The sequence below is a fragment of the Perca flavescens genome, chromosome 1 (assembly GCF_004354835.1).
Source record: "Perca flavescens isolate YP-PL-M2 chromosome 1, PFLA_1.0, whole genome shotgun sequence".
Taxonomy (NCBI): Eukaryota; Metazoa; Chordata; class Actinopteri; order Perciformes; family Percidae; genus Perca; species Perca flavescens.
In genome coordinates, this window is record NC_041331.1 from 31153540 (window position 1) to 31176637 (window position 23098).

The 23098-nt window shown below is 40.4% G+C and overlaps 1 protein-coding gene and 1 pseudogene across 2 annotated transcripts in view; both read left to right on the forward strand.

Moving 5' to 3' along the window:
* Positions 1 to 4387, forward strand: part of tln2a (talin 2a) — a 101785-nt gene extending 97398 nt beyond the window's left edge. For both annotated transcript variants that reach the window (XM_028570559.1, XM_028570654.1), the window contains 4 exons: positions 950 to 1138; positions 1232 to 1414; positions 1537 to 1662; positions 1861 to 4387. In XM_028570559.1, the coding sequence (XP_028426360.1) occupies positions 950 to 1138; positions 1232 to 1414; positions 1537 to 1662; positions 1861 to 1989 (627 nt within the window). In that variant the 3' untranslated portion in view covers positions 1990 to 4387. The remainder of the gene's footprint in view (positions 1 to 949; positions 1139 to 1231; positions 1415 to 1536; positions 1663 to 1860) is intronic.
* Positions 4388 to 11462: 7075 nt separating this feature from the next.
* Positions 11463 to 19611, forward strand: LOC114552577 (tropomyosin alpha-1 chain-like; annotated as a pseudogene).
* Positions 19612 to 23098: the final 3487 nt, after the last annotated feature.

Genomic DNA, 23098 nt, shown 5'->3' on the forward strand with positions numbered 1-23098 from the left:
TCTTTTAATTTGAACTTCCCATAACACTCACAGACACTCACCCTTCACTCATTATTGGACATCCATGCCCATCAAAGTTGTTTTCTCTCTGTAGCTGATGCTTGCCTCATTGTCGAGTTTTTGAAAACTCACAGAAACCCCATTATATTTCACATTATGTTTCCCTCTCCTCCGCCAATCATCCATCCATCTGTGTTAGTTCTAGCTAAAGCCTGTCCCAGTACGTGTTCTCTGGCTCCCAGTTAACTCCTCCCCTCCTTCCCTTCCTGCCCCCACCACCGGAGGCCTTCTCTGCAGGGCTCTGTCTGATATGTTTGATATATTAGGTTGTTATTCAGTCCCAACTATATATCAAACATATTCCTACAGTGTCCCGCTCTGTCTTCAGACACTGTGTGTGTGTGTGTGTGTGTGTGTGTGTGTGTGTGTGTGTGTGTGTGTGTGTGTGTGTGTGTGTGTGTGTGTGTGGGTGTGTGTGTGTGTGTGGGTGTGTGTGTGTGTGTGTGTGTGTGTGTGTGTGTGTGTGTGTGTGTGTGTGTGCTTTAAACAGGCAAACTTAAATATGATTGGATGTGTAATACTGACAGAGCCTTGTTGTTGTGCAGAGTATTGTTTGTTCTTCGGATGCATCTAGCTCCCTATCAGCTGTTTAAAAATCTGGCTGTGTGAAGCTTTGGGAAGTCAACTTTTGTTTCTCTTAGTCATCCCGTGTGTCAGTATTGATGGGTAAATCATTAATCATATGTAACTTCTACCATCCCAAAGTAAAAAATAAAATTAAAAAAAATGTTTATAGTTCTAGTGGCACTAGATTGAGTTGACCAGAGTCACCTTTTTGGAGCAATGATTTGACGTGACATTCCACTTTGAATCCGAGTGGTACTGAAAGTAACAAACTAACAATCTCATGAAGGATCCTGTCTGACTGATTGGTCTCCTCCCCCCTCAGCAAGCTGACGAGACGCTGAACTTCGAGGAGCAGATCCTAGAGGCAGCCAAGTCCATCGCTGCAGCCACCAGCGCTTTGGTCAAATCAGCCTCGGCTGCCCAGAGAGAGCTGGTGGCTCAGGGCAAAGTGGGCCTCATCCCTGCCAACGCTGTGGACGATGGACAGTGGTCCCAGGGGCTCATCTCAGCTGTAAGTGTGTAGTGAAGGGCCATTTCGCGCGCTTGATAATCTGAGGCACAATTTTGCCAATAACATTTTCTTTCTCCTGCTTTTCTCTTCCAGGCACGTATGGTAGCAGCAGCGACCAGCAACCTGTGTGAGGCAGCCAACGCCTCGGTGCAAGGCCATGCAAGCGAGGAGAAGCTCATCTCTTCAGCCAAACAGGTGGCAGCCTCCACTGCCCAGCTGCTAGTGGCCTGTAAGGTGAAGGCTGACCAGGACTCTGAGGCCATGAGGAGACTACAGGTACTGGACAGATTAATTCTCATAACATGGAGCAGGTTTAGTGTTCTTGTTTGTTGTCTCTTCTTTCTTTCTTTTTTTATGCTGCTGTTAGGTGTTCTCAACTAATCTCTTTTTTTAAATAGATTGCTGGGAATGCAGTAAAGAAGGCGTCAGACAATTTGGTGCGGGCCGCTCAGAAGGCAGCATTTGACAAAGCAGATGAAGACAACGTGGTGGTCAAGACCAAGTTTGTGGGTGGAATAGCACAGGTAAGAACGTCAAGCAGCATCAAATAACATGAGAAGCTCTTGTTGCTTAAACAGGAAATCTTTCCAACTTTTTTCAGTTACCGCTGGTGTATTATCAGTATTATCTTTGCCATCTACTACAGCTTGTACATTCAGCCCCTGTTGACAATTCTTTGTAATACCAGGGCTGAGGAATTCAAATATTTTCTGTCTGTCTAGATCATTGCAGCCCAGGAAGAGATGCTGAGAAAGGAGAGAGAGCTGGAAGAAGCCAGGAAGAAACTGGCTCAGATCAGGCAGCAGCAGTACAAGTTCCTGCCCAGTGAACTACGAGAGGACAACAACTAAAATATTCAAACTCACATCTGCATACGCTTGAAGCAGTGTGAAGAGCACATCTTGGTTTGTGTCCTTTTTTTTTTTTTTTTACTGGCACACTTGAACAGGTATGTGGCCAGCAGCGACTTCAGATGTGTTGTGACTGATCCAACAAACCAGAAATGCTCAAGTCTGCAGTGAGTCTAATTCACATGGAAATATCTCAGTCATCTACTTGCAAGTTTGAAATACTACTGTATGGAACTGACTACTTTCCCAAAAAAAACTAACATAAAGATTGTGGTGATTCAACTGAAGAACTGCTTTTTTTTGTCCTCATATATAGCATAACTGATCCAATCTGAACCAGAATGTGACATGCTCGGGACAAACTGCACAGCTAACATGCTCTCATGTTTGCCCATAAGCTACGGTTTCTTTTTCTTGTCTTTTTATTTTTTATTTTTTACAAATTAGTTCATAAACTTCTAAGATGAAGAATTGATTGTATTGCCGTTCATGTGATCTAGCTGTTAAACTGCAGCGTCACCCGGACAGCAAAACGATTTCAGCTCGGTACTCTGATATTGTATGAATGTTGGCCTTCATGCTCCAATTTGGCACCTTAATATCTGTTTAAATCATGTGGTGTGTCTTGACTTAAATTCAGTGGTCACTAACCCAAAGGAAGGTAAGATGCATATTGGTGTTTATCGGACCATACTGTAAAATTAAAGAATGGACCGTTGTCTTTGGGAATCTTCTAGTGATATAAGCATCTTTGCTTTCTTTCTGGTCATTTCTTTTATGTGGTTATTGATGTGCTCCACACGCAAAATGTCTTTTTAAGATGCAACAAATTCTACATGTTTGTCTAAGCTCTTGAATATAGGCGTCATCGTGTGCAGCCGCTCAGACTCAAGTAGAATGTTTTACATTACGTTACCATGTGAATGCTTTTCTACACAGGACAACATATTACCATAGAAGGAATATTTATTACTCCCGAGTATTTTTTAGCAGAGAGGGGACAGGAATGGTCTCACTTATTTACCACCGCTAGTAGAGCTTGTGGTCAGATATGTTCCCCAACCCTTTAAACGTTTTTGTATTTCTTCTTTACACCTACAGTACATACAATATAAACAGAATTTGATGATGATGCAATAACATGGATGGTGCTTTAGAGGGCAGTATTGGTTTCCCTTACACCATGCAAACAAAGTAATAATATAGGAGATGATATTGTATAATTGAGTGCTTATTTTACTTTCAAGTATAGAATATGTGGTTAGAGTAACCAGGCAGGTTGATTAGCTACAACAGCATGCAAATTTAGAATATCTGTAAATACCTCAGACGTCTCAATTGAATGCCGTGCAGTGCCGCTTCTCTGCTTTGTCTAATGGTTACCACCCCCTGCAGATTTACTTTGGCCCTTTCCTTGGCGATTTTCTATCTAGCTGTTAGTGATTATAATCATTTTTCCAGCAATAATCAATCCCTGCCAGCGATTGATTTGAGTCCATTCACCTCCAATTCTGTAAATTCAGAAAGCAGCAAAATTCTAAATCTGAAAATAACTTTGCAATAAGCTAATTGCAACAAATGAAACTTGTTAGAATTGATGTGAAAGTAAGAGGAATGTGAAGTGACTGCAACACTAATCACTGCAGTTCATCTCTCTTTTTTTTTTTTTTTTTTTTTTTGTGTCCACCAGTCCCTGAGTTTAAGGGTGCTCTGCGCGACTGTACAGAACATACTACTTGCTGCAATAGAAGAACCTTTTGTTTACCGAGTTTGATTGTAGTGTGTTTGGTTCCCTTGTCTTACTTTATGGGCTGTGTTTCAATATTAAACTACAGTATATCGTGAGATTAGGTCCTGCTGTGATAATGCATGGCTTTGTGCTTCAGATGCATCTTTTTGTTTATACAGCGACAGAGTTAAACTTTTAAAGATGCACTGAGTGATTCTGACCTCCAGTATACCATAGCAAATGGCTCATGACACAGACACATTTCAACATGACTTTTTTTATTTTTATTTTTTAACAGTTGGATCTTTATTCAGAAGGTTTTTTTTCTGGCATTGTATTATGTGTGAGTGTGGGAGGGAAGGACTCATTAGTCAAGTCTGTAGTATTATTAGTGCCTTAGTCCGTAGCCCATACAGTGTCTCGTCTGCTTGAGTGACAGCTTCACCTCATCGGTCAGTAGAAGGTACTAGACGAGCAGTTGTTTGGGAATGTGGGTTCACGTGCATGGGGGTTTTCTAACATTTGTTGTCCCACTTCTTAATGTACTGTTCCTCAAAGTCCTAAACCAACTGTATCCCCTCTCTCTTTTACTCTCTGCCACATGTAAGGCCTTTTGGCTATGACAGAGGAACTGTTTGCCAGTCAGAAAAATGTGTTGCGGCTTAAAATATACTATATATATATATATATATATATATATATATATATATATATATATATATATATATATATAAACACATTTTTGTACTGCATTCCATGGGCATGTACCACAGTGCTTGTAAACTACAACAGACTGGAGGATTTTGTCTGCCAACTGCTTTATTGTATGTTATGAAGTTACTGAAATTTTATAAATTGGCTTTTTCTTGTGCTTTTAAGCCTCTAAATGTGATAAGAACATTTCGATATATCTGTCAGCCATCATCATGTAGTTACGCATTTCAATGATGTGGAGTAATTGAAGTGTTCTGTACGTTTTCTTTTCTCCCTTAACAGACTTAAAATGATGTAGTTACAATAAAGATGTGATAACATACAATATAAAATATTTATCTGGCCTCAATAAAACTATTTTTTGTATTCTCTGAAAATAAAGCATTTCAATGTAACTTTGCATGTCAAGTTTCCTTTTGTGGTTATTTTTTTTGTGTGAAGCAAAGACCATAATGTATGTGCATTTTACACCGTATGATTAACACGTCTGCTCACCGTATGTCACTTTTCTGGTTTATGAACACACATTTGTTTTCAAGTTTAAGACCTGCATTATAGGTTTCTACCAATTGTAATAGGTGTTTGCCAATTATCTTCCGGAACCCTCTTCTTTGTCCTCTCCCAGTTTGAGGTGATCTTCCGCTATCAATCTTATGAACATACATTTTAACTTGGAAATATCTTTAGTCAGCTCAGTTATGGAAATTAATCAATACTGTTTTGGTTTAAATAACGAATGCATCTGTATACTGTATATCATTCTAACACTACCTGAACCACATTCCTCACAAGCTCAAATGTCTGTAAGCACATTCAGGCTGTAGGACACTGCTGGGGCCATGTCCTCAGGTTTCCCTTTTTGGGGTTTTGGCAACCTGGGGGAAGTTTACTTAAAGTGCTCATATTGTGCTTGTTGGGCGTTTTTCCTTTCCTTTATTGTGTTATTTATCTTTTTTGTGTACGTAATGGGCTTCCAAAGTGAAAAAGCCCAAAGTCCACCCCTAAGGGACTTACCATCTCCAACAGAAAACACTGTTCACAAACTGCTCCAAACAGCTCTATTGTAGTCCAGCCTTTACTTCCGTGACACACGTGCGTCACTTTGTAACGCACGTTATAATGCTCGCCTAGTTGCTAGCGTGGCACGCCCTCATACTCTGCTTCTGACTAGCTAGCAGTGCTTATCTAGGTACTGCGCATGTGCGACTCCCAACAAAGATGGAACAGAAGTGAGATGCCTCACTCTGTAGCTAAAACAGAGAGCTCAACACACAGGGTGAAAAGAGGAGCTGCAGCAATGTGCAGTACAACAAAAATAGTTTTTTTTCTTTTTAATTAAACCATGTAAATCTATTCTGATATAACCTCTAAATACAATTATGAACCTGAAAATGAGCATATGAGCACTTTAAGTAAACTTATTTTTATTTTTAACAGTTTTTACCTTTTTGACTATCAATTTGCCCAATACATCAGTATCAAATACAAGCCTTTGCCTCAATAAAATACAAGAAAAAAAAATGTAATCAAAGTATAATTCATAAACAGAACTAAAAATCAACATTCAATACCAACTTTTGACACTTGACAGTTTTCAGTCACTGATGCCACAACACATTTAGGTTGGTATTCAAAATGTAATGAGGTTCAATACCCAGGCCTAGAAGAACTCAGTTCTCCACCGGCATTCTTTTTCTGTCAATTTGGAGATGGATTTGAAATGGCATTTAGACCTTTATCTTGGGAAATATAAATTCCTCTGTCAGCAACAGTACTGACGAGATGCAAAACCACAACAAGTTCTCTAGACTCTCTAGGATAACCGAGAGGTGAGCGCTGACAAGAGAACAAGGTCTCTTTAAGTGTCAGTTTAGTGTTGGGACAAGATGGTATTTCTGAGTCAGCACTAAACCTGAAGCTATATTGAGTCCATGCTAAGAAGTGAGAGCCATGCTAAATTTGTCTGGCAATAAAATGTCAATTAGTGTGGCACAGCTGCTCCCAACACTGCTTTTAAACCTGGAATCCTTTTTCTGCCATTTTCTCTTAAAGTTAGCTCTTTAGGCTACTACTGCCCAGGCTTTTTCTTATAACAAAAATTGAAATCTCAGACACTGAGTCTTTTCACTTCCAGTTACTACTGGATCAGATTTTTAACAAGAGGCCCTGTTACACTGACTTGGCTGAGGAACAGACCGCAAAACCCTTGCTAAAAGAACGAGGTCATTACATTTAATGCGGACAAGCAGCTGATAGAAGACAGCTCATCCATTATTTTTATGCCCTAAATCTAATTAGAATAAAAGTCAGAAAGCGGGTAAGGTTACTGATGAATGCTGCTTGCTACATTGCAGTGTTATAGGCTTCATCCACTAAAGATCGTTGTATTGAATTGCCTGCCCTGACTTGAAGGCGCCACAGGCAAAAACAGTACCTTCTTACCACTGTGACCCGCAGTCGCTGCTTCATTTTTCACATTTTCATTTTAATAAAATTGCCACTGTCACATCAGGTTGTTGCCTGTGTTACTCCACTGAAGGAAAATGACACACCAATGACACGGTTTAACAAGCAGCACACTAAACACACTCATCACACTGATATTTTCACATGACCTCACATATGAGCCCTGCACATCTAAAACATTGTGATGCGCTTGATGAAGTTGAATCACAGCAAGAGATAAAGTTTGACACGGAAGGATTGGGTTTAACACCAACATTGTTCCTCCTCGATACTTTAAATTATTGAGGATGAAGTAAGAAATTCCAGGCTAGACAATGAAATCATCACAGTCCTCCCATTTCTGGCTGGGAGCTGCTCACCCAGCTGTCTCAACACATCTATGATGAACCATTCAAACAGCTCTGGCCTTCATTTGTTGTCTGACACTGCAGCATCAAGGATCGACTCAACTGTGCTGTCACTATTTGGTCTGCAAACTGTTAAATTCCTTTAAAAAATACAACATGAATTAAAGCTGCAAGCAGCGTTGGACGGGCCCTTGCGCCCCTGCGTGCGTCGGGGTTCCTGACGGACACCGCTACTTACGACCGTGCATTTGCGCGGCACTCAGACACTGCAAATAATCAGCAATGAAAAGGGATACCTCACATAAGACTCCTTAAACCTTAAATGGGTCACCATTTATTAAAGGGGGCGTGGCTTAAGCATAGGGGGGCGGGCCAAACCATCACCAATGAATAAGGAACTCTGCTGAGTTCAATGATACTTCACACAAGGGTGTACATCAAACGGGTCATAAGTTATAAATAAAAAGGGGCGTGGCTACAGCATAGGGGGCGGGTCAAACCATCACCAATCAAAAATAAGCTGCTGAGTTCAATGATACCTCACACAAGACTACCTTAAACGGTTCAAATGTTATGGCCTATAAATGTCCTCAGGCCTAGACCCTTTTCAATCGTGAGAAATTTTGGCCAAAAACGTTTTTGCCACTAAAGTTACAACAACTTCTTTGTTCATTGATAAATGCTAAAAATGGCCACCACACCACGCCATGCCACGCCCACACCGTTGGACGAAAAGTTTTAACTTTTCATCGTTAAGGTCTTTAGATTACACAGACCGAATTTGAAGTCAATTTGATGAAATCTCTAGGAGGAGTTCGTTAAAGTATAGCACCTTGACTTTTACATTACATGTCATTTAGCTGACGCTTTTATCCAAAGCAACTTACAATTGCTATATATGTCAGAGGTCGCATGCCTCTTGAGCAACTAGGGGTTAAGTGTCTTGCTCAGGGACACATTGGTTGATGTATCGCAGTGGGAATTGAACCCAGATCTCCTACACCAAAGGCACATGTCATATCCACTGCACCATCACCACCCCTTTAGGCCTACTTCCTGTTGCCACTAGGGGGCGCTATGACTTTGAGTAAATATCGGCCTTTATATGTCCTCAGGGTTGGACACTTATGAATCCTGAAAAGTTTCAAGCCAATTGGACAATGTGCACTCAAGTTACACCCACTTCCTTTTTCGATGACGAAACACACAAAATGTCCGCCCCACCACGGCCATGCCCTATGACGAAAAGTTTTTCTTTTAATAACTTTTCATCTCTAAGGTCTTACGATGGCACAGACCAAATTTGAAGTTGATTGGATGAAATCTGTAGGAGGAGTTTGTTAAAGTACGACATGTGTAAATGGCCAAAATCGCACTAATTTCGAACTTTCAATTAAAAATGGCGGACTTCCTGTTGGGTTTAGGGTATGGCTCCAATGAGCTTTTCTGTACGTCTTGACATGATACATATGTGTACCAAGTTTTGTGAGTCTACGTTAAATGTACTGCAGGGGCTCAATTTTTTTTATTTTGTAGGGGGCGCTAGCAAGCCATTTTTGTGTACCTATTCCCGAAACCCTTAAAATACGTACATTTTCACCAGAATTGATGCGACTGCCAACTTTGGTGAGTTTTTAAGTATGTTAAGTCCCTCAAAAATTTAATTTACCGGAAGAAAAGAAAGGAAAGGAATGCTAAACTACACCACAGAAACAAAGACTGTGTTTAGATTTATGAGTTCTTCACAACAGTAAATCAGTAATGCATATACAGCCGTCAACAGCCAATGGTCACCTAATGAAAATCAAATTTCAAAGGTCTATAAACTTTATATGTGGCTCTTTAAAAGGCTGTGGCATAATTTTTACAGGGTCACATATACTTTCTTGCATGATGGGAATTCTGGGAATGCTGAGGGTTGTTTCAATGAAGGCCCCCGTCAGCATACCTTTGACTCACAGTGAAACTTTTTCCTGGTGAACAGACCAATTAAAAGACAGATGTTTTTCACGTAGAAATATACCATTAATTTCCACTGAGCAATACTCAAGAAATAATGGCTAGGAATTGCAACAAGAACAAGTGTGGTTTAAGACCAAGGACAATTTAGCCATTTACTCAAGTCTGGGAAAAGGGAGTAGTTTGAAACAGACTTTAGATTGTGGACAGACAAGTTCTCTGGCATTAGTGTGAATAAAACAATGTGACGCTCCAAAGAACCTGTGAAAATGAACACTTGGTTTTTGCTGCAGGCAAAAAAACTGAAGAATGTTGTCTATGTATAATGGCCCTCAGAGGAGAACATAAAAATTACACTTACTGTATACTGTACTGTACTATACTGTGTTGATCTATGAAGACTGTCTGCACTATAGAGAATAGGACCAAGTTTGTTGTAGAATTATTTACAGACCCCTCCCCTATATCAAAATCCTAAACCTTAATCTGAGTAAATTATTAATTGTTGGACAGGTACAATGTGTTGATGTTCATCTATCCAGTGGGCTAGGGTGACATGGATTGTGCTATGAGCCTCTCTGATCTCCGTATATGACTGGCATGCCTGGCTGGCTGCTTGACAGTCCACAAAACACATGATGGGATGACAGCACAGTGAGAGCTGACTGCCTTAAAAAAGCTCCATAGGAAGGATTTCAGGCCAGACCACCAAAGAGATCAAATATTGGAGTAAAAACACAGGTTACAAACAGTTTTATAGAAAATTATCTTAAAAGTCACAATGTGGCAACAACCACTTTAAGAGCAATTTGTTGAATCTTCCACAAGGGTTTCTTAAGCTAATGCCCCTTTTGTAAAAGTCAGGCTTAGTAAGGGTGTGGAGTGGCTACGGGGGCCATGCATAGAGTCAAACAGGTGCTTTCCAAGCAGTAAGATCATCAAAAATATGCACTCAACAAAACACAAGCAGAATTAGTGGAGACAAGGAAAGAAAGAAAGGATGCTAGAGCGTAAAGGCTCCTTAGAGAATGACAAAATACCTTCAGCGTGGGTTGTTGTGCCTCATGGACAAGACGACAGTGCTGTTCATGAAGTATTACATAACATGTATAAGTGCTGTACACACATGCACTAGTCATCTAGCACCTATACATCTTAATTTCACTAATTAACTTATATTTAGCCATATTTGGAGCTTGATTTTTCTTCTCATGGTCCAATTTTCCCAATATGTACAAAAATGAATTACTGTAGACTGTAAACTATTATTACTGAACAATCCACCAGTCCTGACAACAGGTTGTGTGTGACAGCTGCGGGTGTGCCTGTGGCCCTGTGAACTATCACAGAGGCACACGCAGTAAGGGGGGCTGTTGAAATGCCAAAGCTTTACATCTTCCAATGTGCATGCCACTGTATCCACTGCGGCCCATTTGAGATATAACTCTCAGGCATGTATTAGCTGAGAGAGGAGTTGGACAAGCTTGATGATATACCTCTACAGAGAGAAAAGCCTATCTGATTGCTGTTTGGATGTTGAACTGATCCCTGGAAGACAAACAAGCCATAATGGCTAATATGACACCCCACAGAGGGAACTTTCACAGGGGCTAATCCAATCAGATCTATTTGTTTTGTATGAATAGCTCTGGTGCACAGGGTGCTATTACAATTGTTTCTGGTACCAATCTCTGTTGAAATTGGTTGAGTACATTATTCATTAAACAGTGTCTAAAATCCTTTATTTTGGCACAGACAGATGTAAAAAGTATACAATAATTGCAAGACAATGGTCAAATTATTCCTAATTTGCATTTTGTCAGTATTTAATTTATTTTTATTTTCCTGGATAAGGTCACTAATATCGGCATGTTTCTCCCAAATAACCTCAGAGGAGCTGCTACTGCTAATTTTTTTTTTGGTGGTGGTGGTGGGGGGGGTTAGAAATAGGAGTGGACCGAGAAGTCTTGGTGTGAATGGGGAGTGCCCTCCTGACTTCTACACCCCATGTACAGTCATAGAAGTGGTCAAATGTCTTCGAAGAGCGAATCACTGAAGAGATCCAGAAAAAAAGACAGGTCCCGCGTTGACAAACAGCTGCAGTTGTTAAAAAAAAAAGTATTAGGTATCCAATAACTTCCTGGTCGAACTACATATTTTACTCACTACAACCCAGGCGAGCTCGTACTCCAGCTTGGCGTTCATTGTGGCGCAGACGCTCCTTTCAGTTTGTTTTGTTTTTGGTTTGCGCGGACCCCCATCAATTAGCAGCCATGGATGCCATCAAGAAGAAGATGCAGATGCTCAAGCTCGACAAGGAAAATGCCATGGACAGAGCCGAGCAGGCCGAGTCAGACAAGAAAGCAGCTGAGGACAGGAGCAAACAGGTCGACATGCCTTGTAAAACCAGCTCTGGTGCTTTTACGCACCGGTGCCAATGGCACGGTGCGCCATGCGCTGCATTGTTCCTGCATGTCCAGTGTCCTGTGACTGAGAATAAATATTTGTATCTCCATAAGATTACATACATTTTTAAAAATCACAATATCTTTGTTTGTTTTTCGTTACTTTACCTTACATTTTGTCTGTATGAAGTTGGTAACAAAAGTGGAATCTTACGTTTAATATTTAATAATATTTTTACATTTACTATTGGTTTCTTATGATTCCGTAATTCCATAATAGGCATGTTCAAACAGCCTAGAAAGATTGCATTTCTAAATGGTTGATATAGAGTTTATTATGTAGAGTAAAAACGATTATTTCCACACCTTAGAGATTCTTCCCATACAGTATAAGGTAGAACACTAGGTGTGATTGAGTCTGAGAGTAATGCTGTCTCTTGTTTCTCTGTAATCAAGCTTGAGGATGACCTGGTAGCACTGCAGAAGAAGCTGAAAGCAACTGAGGATGAGTTGGACAAGTACTCTGAAGCCCTGAAGGATGCCCAGGAGAAACTGGAGCTTGCTGAGAAGAAAGCCACAGATGTGAGTTTGGGCTGACAGTACCACTGACTGGTGGAGAAGCCCCAGTGGGTCATCTAGTGCCTAATGGGTTGACCTTGAACCACCCCTTGGGTCCCCTCAGGAAACTAAGATTATCAGTCCCCATACAGATTTACTCTAATGATTAAGTAATGCAATACTTAATTATAAGAGGCCTATAGGTTGTATAGGATGAAAATATGGATTGTTAAATTTAGCTTTTGTGCTGTATATATGGTAAGGTCCCTGCTCATGGGCTTACCAATGCATTCCACAGCCATTTGTATTAATTTGAGGACCAGTGTAGGGTTTCGGGGGGCATTTTACACGCATATTTTGGTGTGTAAAATCTTTGACAGATTTGTGCTTGTTCAGGTTTCAGTTGGCACTATGTTCAACCCTGATAAAATGACTTGACTGCGTTTAATGTAACACTAATAACGTTTAATTGATTACTTCACAATCTGCCACAACGTCAAAAACAACAACAACAACAACAACATTATTAGGATAACATAAAATGGCACAAGATAATTGTTGTTGATTCCCATGATGGACTTTATTGATTGAGTGATTGATTGATTTATTGACAAGAACACTTAAAAAAGTACAAAACAGATGCATACCACAGATAAGAAAAGTAGCCTAAAAACAAGACCTATACATTTTGAATAGCCTATTTACTACAATATGAGGAACTATCAATTAGAATAGAGATAGCCTGCTCAATAGGCCATAAACAAATAATTAGTACAGCAGTGCTTTGTTGAATCACCTAAAATAAAATAAAATCAGGTCATAATTGATGCAATAATAAATAGATAATCAAATACAAAAAACACTGGAATGTTATAGGGTGGTGGGTAAAAAGCATTATGTCTGCACTGCAGACAGCACTGTTAGCAGCATTAAATAAAAAAATGTTATTGTATTTTTAGCAGGTAAACAAGTGTGTGGGGTCTAATTAATTGCCTACAAAAACGGAAGGACAGAAGGACAGTTGACAAATAATTATAATATTATCAATAAGGTTTGTGTTGTGTTCATTATAAGACTATTAATTATGTTTACACAATTGTAACTTAATTTATGACTGAATCAGTGTTTGTTAGGAGCTGGGATTTTGATTGGGTTAGCTCAATTTACCAGTAGGGGATGCACTCAGACGCCTCATAAATTAGATAGTTGTATCGCCTTACTGACCAAATCTAAAATCAATTGACATGAATTTAATCAGGAAATAAACACTGGAAATATTCACAATTAATAAATATTTTTTTATTCATTTGATAAATTGGATTCCTTGCGTGTAAATCGGTTACTTCCGGGGTTGGTGGCACGTCCCAATCCTTATCAGCGGTTGATTAAAGGCGGTGGGGATCAAACGCGCCGCATCTCCAAGTGTGTGTGTCTGAGTTGAGGCAGCCCGCACAGAGCTGAGGGAAAACTAGCTTAGCTGAGACCAAAGGAGCAAAAATGGCCGGTGGGAGCTCTCTGGAAGCTGTGAAAAAGAAAATCAAGTCGTTGCAGGACCAGGCCGATGTGGCGGAGGACCGGGCAGCGTTACTACAGCGAGAACTGAATCAGGAGAGGAGTGCGAGGGAATCAGTAAGTCGCTGCTAATTATTTAAGACAATTAATCCCCTGTCGACGGCATTAGGCGTAAATCTGGTCAAAAAGCGTGCCTTCTAGGCCCAGGCAGCGACGGTTTATGCTCAAATGCAATCAGGTATCAGGTAGACATTCTTGAAATTAGCCTACTGTAGGATGTGAGTGCACGATGGGAAGAAGAAAGGACAACACCCGGCGCGTCCCGGATAAACAAACAGCCCTGTAACAAGTAGGCTAGTTGCACCAGCACCACAGGTCCTCTGAGATAAATCCTCCCTTGTAAAACTCCTGCAGGCTACTAGCTAGTTTGAGTGCAGGGAGCTGATTCATCCCCTCCAAAATACTAAATTGTAGCCATGTTTTTACGCTAATTTATTTATGCGACAAGATAAACAAAATCAATGTGACACAGTAAATTGCAGGCATGATTGTAAAGAGGGAAGGAACGGTCGATAACTTGGTCTGGAATTGTATTTTAAGGTACTACCAACAGTAGGTTTAAAAGTTGTATTAAAAAAAGAGAGATGCCATCCACCCCTCAGCCTGTGTATAACATGTGCACAATAGAGCCTGCACCCTCCCTTGGGCTTGAGTCCTGACCCAGCCCAAGCTCTCCTTGGAGAGTATGGGATGGGCTGGATGCTGTAAGCCTGCAAAGCCAATTGAAACATGTTACAAGATTTTAGGCTATACTAATGAACTTGATTTGACTCTGTATGACTGTGGTGTTGTGCTGTCCTAGGCTGAGGGCGATGTAGCTTCCCTGAACAGACGTATCCAGCTGGTTGAGGAGGAGTTGGACCGTGCTCAGGAGCGTCTGTCCACAGCGCTGACCAAGCTGGAGGAGGCTGAGAAGGCTGCTGATGAGAGCGAGAGGTGGGTACCTTGCGCCCAGAAAACACACCGTACTTGGTCAACACAATCCATTCATAAGCACAGTTGGGTATCGTTTGGATTTTTACGATTCCGATGCCAAACCGGTGCTTTTTAAAATTATTCTGATTCCTAAACCGATTCTTGAAAAACTGACATCAAAGAGCGCTCTTTTTATAAAGTTTTTTTTCTTAATTGACAATTATTTAAATTTAACAAATATATTTATGTTTTAAAGGACTTGAATATATAATAAGTAAACCTAAGTCACCTAACGCACAACTACAATAATTTAATAATAAATAAGTTACACTATTAACAAGTAACAATAAAATAAATGTTGAGTTGGTATGCAAACTTAACCAGCTTCAAACTTTAGCAGTTCTTTTGCAGAAAAGTTACCATATTTGCCTTCTCTGGCAAGATATGACACCTCTCCTGACTGTGTGTGTGTGTGTGTGTGTGTGTGTGTGTGTGTGTGTGTGTGTGTGTGTGTGTGTGTGTGTGTGTGTGTGTGTGTGTGTGTGTGTGTGTGTGTGTGTGTGTGTGTGTGTGTGTGTGTGTGTGTGTGTGTGTGTGTGTGTGTGTGTGTGTGTGTGTGTGTGTGTGTGTGTGTGTGTGTAAACATGATACAATAATATACAGCCATATAATGTACAAAAAAAGAAATTATAGATTTAAATATTCTTTAACCATGGGCCATCTCTGATTAAAAATGTCAGATTTCAATTGTAATGATGCAGTCATTTTTTTTCCATCATATAAATCTGTTTTAGTCTCTGTTTCCATTCAGTTACAGTTGGTGATTTCTAAAGTGTGATATTTTTATGTCCGTTTCGGAGCGTGTACAAAAAGCTGTCGATCAGCAGTGATTGTAGAGTGCCTGTCGGAGAATAGTACGGGCAAGCGCTTCACACCGCAAGCGGGCACGCGCACCACTCGGCAAGGGAGGGAAAAAAATAAAAATAAAAAGTCTGCCGCTGTCCGGAGCAACGGAGAGAAAATATTTCAGTCGACTCATTAAGTGGAACCGAAATTTGCGTTCTAATCCGGTCTGAATACTACCATTTCGTTAGGAACCAGTTCCATAGTGGAACCGGGTTTCGGTATCCAACCCTATTCATAAGCTCCTTGGTGTTTATTCAGAAAATTCACAGTTGTACTATACTTACAAACCAATTTTGTGATCAATCACCTAATCTTTTGTTTCAGTGAAATATACTCTTTATGAAAACAAGTGATGTGGCAGGGTGAGGACAGGAAAACCCAGTCCGAAATCACTCCACTGTACTTAGGAATGAGGTCCCATGCTGTTCAAATTGTTTGGAGCACAATGGTCATGCTGGTGCTGAATGCCTTTTTAAGACAAATGGGGAAACAAGTTTAATTTTTTTTTTTGTTACTCTAGCACTGAAATGCTGGATTCTGCCAAACTACAGTGTACTAAAAATCTGAGATTGGACCAGTGACTGTAAAAAGAAAAGTTAGTACAATCAAACGTACAGCAAGCCATATCATGCGTTGGATATTAGCTTGAAAATTGTCCGAAAGGCAAAAGCACGGCCGGTAGGTCAAGTGCAGTGATTTGGATTAGCTTTAGCTGTTGTGTTGGCCTGGTCTCACTACAGGCACCGGTCAGTCAACGTGACCACGCCCTAATTTATGCAGAACTTTAAGCCTGAATATAACTTAATCTGATGAGTTATAAAAAAAATTCAATTCTTCTGGACCCAGCCTCAGGCGGCCACTCGATGAACTGCAGTTTTGGGCACTTGCGCATGTGTTTCATTGCTCAGCACAGGCGGTTGCCCCATGGATTGGACCCGATACATGCTATTTGTGTACCACACCTAACATTTCACACAGTGCTGCCAACTGGTGGCTGGAAGTCATATTGCACTGATGTTCAAAACTGAATATTAAATTGAAACATGAGGATAGAAAAGTAGTTGTCTTAGGTGAAAATTGCAAGTTTACACACAATTGTTGAAATCCAAATTTCTTTATTATGAATGCATTAAAACTTATGACTAATAGTGGAAACCTGTAACACCTGTAGCATTTTGATGGAAACGTCTTTTATTGCGACAAGTGCGGGCATTGACGGCATTTATAATACAGTCACACTCCTCACCAGGAGTGCGTGTCATGCCGTACTTGGTGTTTACTCATACATAGTCTCGCATTGCCAGACCTATCTTCATAACGCTGTGTCCTCGCTGGAGTGTAGACTAAATCCTTGACAGTGGCCCGAGTTTGAGTCCGACCCGCGGCCCTTTGCTGCATGTCACCGCCCCTCCCTCCCCCACTGCCTTCTAGCTATCCTGCCAATTAAAGGCCATCAAAGCCCAAAAAATAATCTTTAAAAAACAACACAAACAACTGGATTTCCCTTATAAGACAAACCACTCCTCTCTTTATCAGTCGTACAAGAGGGAACTATCAAAACGTGTTGGCCTGCTGCTGTTCCTATGGTGCTCATGACTTGCCTGCCATGCTACTTTCTTTCCCTCCAGAGGCATGAAGGTTATTGAGAACAGGGCGATGAAGGACGAGGAGAAGATGGAGCTGCAGGAGATCCAGCTGAAGGAGGCCAAACACATTGCAGAGGAGGCTGACCGCAAATACGAGGAGGCATGTTTCTCAGCTGTTCACTGCACTCTGAACTTTGAGCTTAGCATTTTCTGCATTCTTTTACCTTTTTTATGTAACAGCTGTGGTCAATAAACACTCTGTCGGATGCGTGTTATTGTCACAAAGTCATAAATAGTTGTCAGAGTTACAGTAGTAAAATTCATTTCAATTCCTTCTGACTATCAATGTATCAAACATACTGTGGGATTAAACTCTGTAGGTTGTGTTTTCAGGTGGCCCGTAAGCTGGTGATCATTGAGAGTGACTTGGAGCGTACGGAGGAGCGTGCTGAGCTGTCGGAGAGGTAACCACTTCCTTCCCTCTTCCGTTCATGTGCTCCTCCCAAGCCAGACAAAGTTAGACAAATTCTGTTTTTATTTCTTTTGTTTGTCTGTGGCATCCTACTGCTCGTTTAACCAAACCATAAATCAACAGCAAATGCTCTGAGCTTGAGGAGGAGCTGAAAACCGTGCAGAACAACCTGAAGTCTCTGGAGGCCCAGGCAGAGAAGGTACGATGGCTGACCAGGATGACACGTTGCAAATAACCCACAGTATAAACCCTTAACACGTGTTTTTAAAACTTGGTCTGGTATATTTTCCTAACTCTGGCCTTTGTACGCAACCACAGTACTCGCAGAAGGAGGACAAGTACGAGGAGGAGATCAAGGTTCTTACAGACAAGTTGAAGGAGGTCAGTTAAATTAAGTTAGAAACAAAGTCGGTCCAAAGTTTCTTTTCTTTTTTTACATAGGCAGTGTGTAGAGCTTCTTTGTAACTGAATATTGACTCGTTAAGTTACTTGAATTACGTATGCTGACTATATACGATTTCTATTTAAAGTGATATTCTGATTTCTTTAACAGCACCTATGTGCCTATGATGCTTGTAGGGCTGTGGCTAGTAATGTTAACCTTTTAATGTGAATTGCTGAAGTTTGACTGTATTCCTCCACTCAGGCCGAGACTCGTGCTGAGTTCGCTGAAAGATCGGTCGCCAAACTTGAGAAGACCATTGATGACCTAGAGGGTATGGATCTTTTCCACTTGATTTTCAGGCATTTGAAAAAATTGTTTTTACAAAATGTAGGGGTGTGTTTGTTACGGTAAATTGCGATGTTTTTTTTTTTTTTTTCTAATTTTATATTTGTAAACATTGGTGCAATGTGAGGTTATTTAACCGGACAGCATGGTGTTAAATAGGACTCAGGACAAATATCTGCACTGTCAGTTGTCTGTCGTGGAGGACTGGGGAGGGGGGGGGGGATCTACAGAGGCCGGCATGATATTATTCATGTTGGCAGCAACATTTCTCACCACAATGCTGTTTGGTATTCTGGTGTAGTGACTGTTCAAGGCCAGCTCTTTCCATGCAGTCCTCACAGGGTCACGGAACATGTGATGCTGTTTCTCAGTGACTCCTCAGGAATCTGACACTACATCAGCAGCTGTTCCATGTGCACTTCCTATTTCTGTCCTTCCTTTTTTTTTTTTTTTTCTTTTCAGCAGTTTCTCTGTTTGACTTCTGTTCTCTGACACTATTATTGTTTTTCTGTTGTCTTCTTATTCCGTTACACATCCTTCACTGCCACTTCAAAATAATTACCACACAATAGATGAGCTGTATGCCCAGAAACTGAAGTACAAGGCCATCAGCGAGGAGCTGGACCATGCCCTCAACGACATGACTTCCATGTAATTCACCACACGCTTGTTTTGTGCTTTATGCCTTAGAGCTCAACAACCCTAACCACTTTTAACAAGATACAATAGCTCCCTCTTGTGGTGTGTTTGAGTGCAGTGATTGTTATTTGGCTAAATTAATTCATGAGTGGATTTAGTTAAAATCCTTCTGTGTGGGGGTGGGTGTGTGGGTGGGTCTTTGGCTGGGTATCCCAAACATTTTGGTTAACTTCTAACGTAGTAGTAGTAGTAGTAGTTTATTTTATAGCTGCTCGCAAAATAATTTATAAGCTTCATTTTATTTAGCTTTTCTGGCTGTGTTCTGCATCCTTTTTCCCTCGTTTTGTTTTGCATGTCATTTATCTTCCATTCTTCCTCTTACATCTCCCAACACTTTGTCCTCCCTTTTTTTTTCACAGCTAAATGTTTACACCCCTCACCCCAGAAGCTGGTTGAACATCATCCTCTCCTGTGCAGCGCAGTCCAACTTTCTGTCTCTCTGTATTTTCTTACTGTCCTGTCACTACTGCACATTGGGTTGTCGCTGCCGCCATCCATTTGTTCATCTCTCATACAGACCTTCGAGCCATATTTCTTTATGTAAAATAAACATTATTCCATCTATGCCAGCCCTTCCCCCTTTCTCTTGCCATGTTTCTTCATTTCAATTTTCCCTTTTTTTTTTTTTTTTTTTTTGTCCTCTGTGTTTTAATTTATGTTGAGTAGCTTTTGAATAAACTCTGAAGCTCCCCTCCCATTCACGGTTTCTTTTTCCGTTTTTCTTTTTCTTGATATTGAGTGTAATGACAGTATTGGGGCGTTCATTTTATTTACTCTTAACTAGCTAATGTTCACATGAAATACAACGGTCCTCTCAGTTTCCATTTCAATTAGAAGAATACAGCAAAATAACCAGAACTTATGACAGGTTACCTTCTTTGATAGACCGTTTATTTGGCCATTTGTGTGGGTGCTTTCTGTATCATAATTGCAAGTTTTCAGCAGAAAGATGTACTGTCTTCCAAACCCTAATATCTTGTGCCCACTTTGGTGGCCAAAAGAATCAACGGTACATCTCGAGGGATTTTAAATTTTAAAGTACTTAAACATCTTAACAATGGTCTTTAGTGTCTGCATCCTTTTAAGGAAGGGAGTTCTATCAGGAGATTAGAAATTGATTTTGGGGGGGAAAACCTCAATCTTCAGCAAGCACAAAAGGAGTGAGTAGGTGATGTTGCCATGGGTAATCAGTACAGCAAGTTAATGACCGCTTGTTTTTGAATGTGAATGACGAGTAAGTTATTGCTTTAGTTTGATAGGGTTTATGAAGTTCGGCGGTCCAGCTTTAGTACAACAAGATGGAACTTTGCTGGTATGTGTTCATAAGGGTTTGCAGTTCAACAGCTTGAGTACAAACTGACACTTGTGTTGTGATTTGCGTCAAAGCACTAACTCTTTGTCTTCTGTACTAACCTGCCTTCTGTCTCTTTCTCTTTCCTCTTATCTGCTTTCTGATTGTCAAGACCATCTATACAAGCAGCTTGAGAAAAACCGCCTTCTGACCAATGAACTGAGAGTAGCCTTAAACGAGGCTTAAACTGGAATGGGCTCTCGTAGGCTTTCATTCTTCTGAATCCCAAACGTCCAGGCATATTGTCTAATGCTGTGGTATAAAAAGGGTATAAACAACGGTGTCTATGACGCAAAGCTTAAACCAAGTACTGCTTTTAACAAATGAGAATACGATGTAACATTTTCACATTATGCATGCTCAAACTGCAGTTTCAGATGGGAGGTCGGACAACCTCAGGTTATGAAACCTTTGCAGAATGATTTGATATATTTACTGTTATTGACGGGGCTGTAGCACTTCTGCATGGTGCTGTTTAGGGATGGGCATTGTTTGGATTTTAACGATTCTGATTCAGATTCTTCCTTTTCGATTCCGGTTCTTTGAGGGGTGGAGATGAAACGGGTCACATGCTTATTTCACAAATACGAGGAAAGTTTTATTTTGATTCAATGGTGCTTTGCAGTTTTACAGGGCTTTTTCAATATAAAATAAAGCCACGCTAGAGCGCCACTTACTGTGCTCCGAGGCTGCAACGCAACAAGAGTTGTTGGCCGCTTCGGAAACCAAAACTTGCGCATGTTAAATCTGGAGCCCATGATCAGATTTGAAACCAAATCCTCCAAACAATTCCAATAAAGAAACTATTCCGATGGAATCGTAATTTTTGAAATGATTCCAAGTAGGAATCAGTTCTCGATGCCCTACCCTAGTGCTGTTACTAATGGCGTGAAGGCCGGTGAGGGTGCTAGTGGCAGACCTCCGAGGAAGTCTCCTAAAATTGCTGCAAGGGGTCCAGAATTCCTTGTACATCCCAGAATCCCCCTCTCTAACTGCTAACCTGAAAGGAGGACACATTTTTAACAAATATAAGAATTGAAAATTACAAGAGTGTGTTCATCTGTGCTGGGAACTAAAAGGCCCATTATTTTGATTTCAATGCAGCTTTGACTTGCTCTTTTGATTGCATTAAGAATAAATAAAATTTCCTTGACCCACTGTCCCTGATCTCGCAATTTTGGACAAGCAAACTTCTTTACTTGGACTTGATACTGTGTAGGTCATGACCATAATTTAAGTACATTGCCAAACCACAGTCTATTGTCCTAAACCTAATTTATGCATCCTTAACTACAGCCATGTCTATAGCTTAAGTATAATATCTATAGTGAGTTGGCCCACAGTATCAGAGTTGGGGATATGTACTTAGTTAGTGAATGCCACCTTCTGTTATTGGAAAAAGATATACTAAGGGGTGATATTTCTCACACTCTCATAAGGTTTGTAACAATATCCAGCACATGTCAAACACTGTAATCCTGGACTAGAGATGTCTGTTTTAGATTCTGTGCATCTTTGGGCTGCTTTGTTTTTTATCTTTCTTTTTAACCAATGAAATGCTATATTAACAGATAAACTCTCACGTGCTAAAGAAGAGGGCCTGAGCGTAACGCAGATGCTGGATCAGACTCTAATGGAGATAGTTGACCTTTGACCCAGCTCTGTTCCTCTCTCCCCACATCTGCTCTGAATATGGCCGTCTCCCTACATGATACAGCGGCTACAGATAACGTTGGACCTTGTATTTATGTGTCCTCTGACCTTGTCATCCTGAAGAAACGAGCTCTACACAAGGTAGCTTTGGTGATCTACAGTTAAACCACACTGTTTCCGTTACATACTGTAATCAAAGGTCACTCAAAATTCACTGCATTTCTCAAATAAGTTTACATGTATGTTAGGTGAATTTGCACTTTTTTGGGAGGGGGGGGGGGGAAATGTACTGCACATAATCATTGTCAACAAAGCCATAACTTAAGCCAAGGTTATAAAGGGACTTTTATTATGTGTAGTTTTGTAAAGTTGCTTGTGTGTCTTTGGTTCTTCTGTATTGTAAACATGTATTCATTGTCCGTGCTGTTGTACACTTCCAGTTTAACGAGGAAGACATTAGCCTAGTTGCTTGAATGTACTATTGTGATCAGCTAAGTAAACGACATGTTTGCATACTACTCACTTTTCTGTTGAGTTTGAGAAACTGATGTGTTTGTCTCATTTTATCATGAATAAAAGGTTGGATTAGGTATAATTTAGTATTAAGTTTGGCTTTATTACAAATGTTTCATTGGTATTGTTTGATGCTGTTAAGAGGAAATGGGGGGAATGTAAGATATCAAAAGAAATCTTGTCATTACTGCGGCTATCTTCTAACATGAAATTCTGTCACTTTTAGTACGCTTTTACAGTGGAAGTACCACTTGTATTTCAAAGAAGATGCACATCATGATGTAGTTATGTGATAAACATGAACTATAACCACTTAGTTGCGGATCATCACCAGTACACTGAAATGTGACTCTTAAAAATATTGGCAGAAATAATCACAAAAGTGTGCAAGATATTGATGAAATATTTGCTTTATTGTATTCAATGACTATTTGTGAACATCCAGTCCCAAATTAGTGACATTCTGATTATTATTTCCAGAAATGAATGCCTACAACTTAATTATTTTCGCACCCCCCCTTATAGTCTCTTACA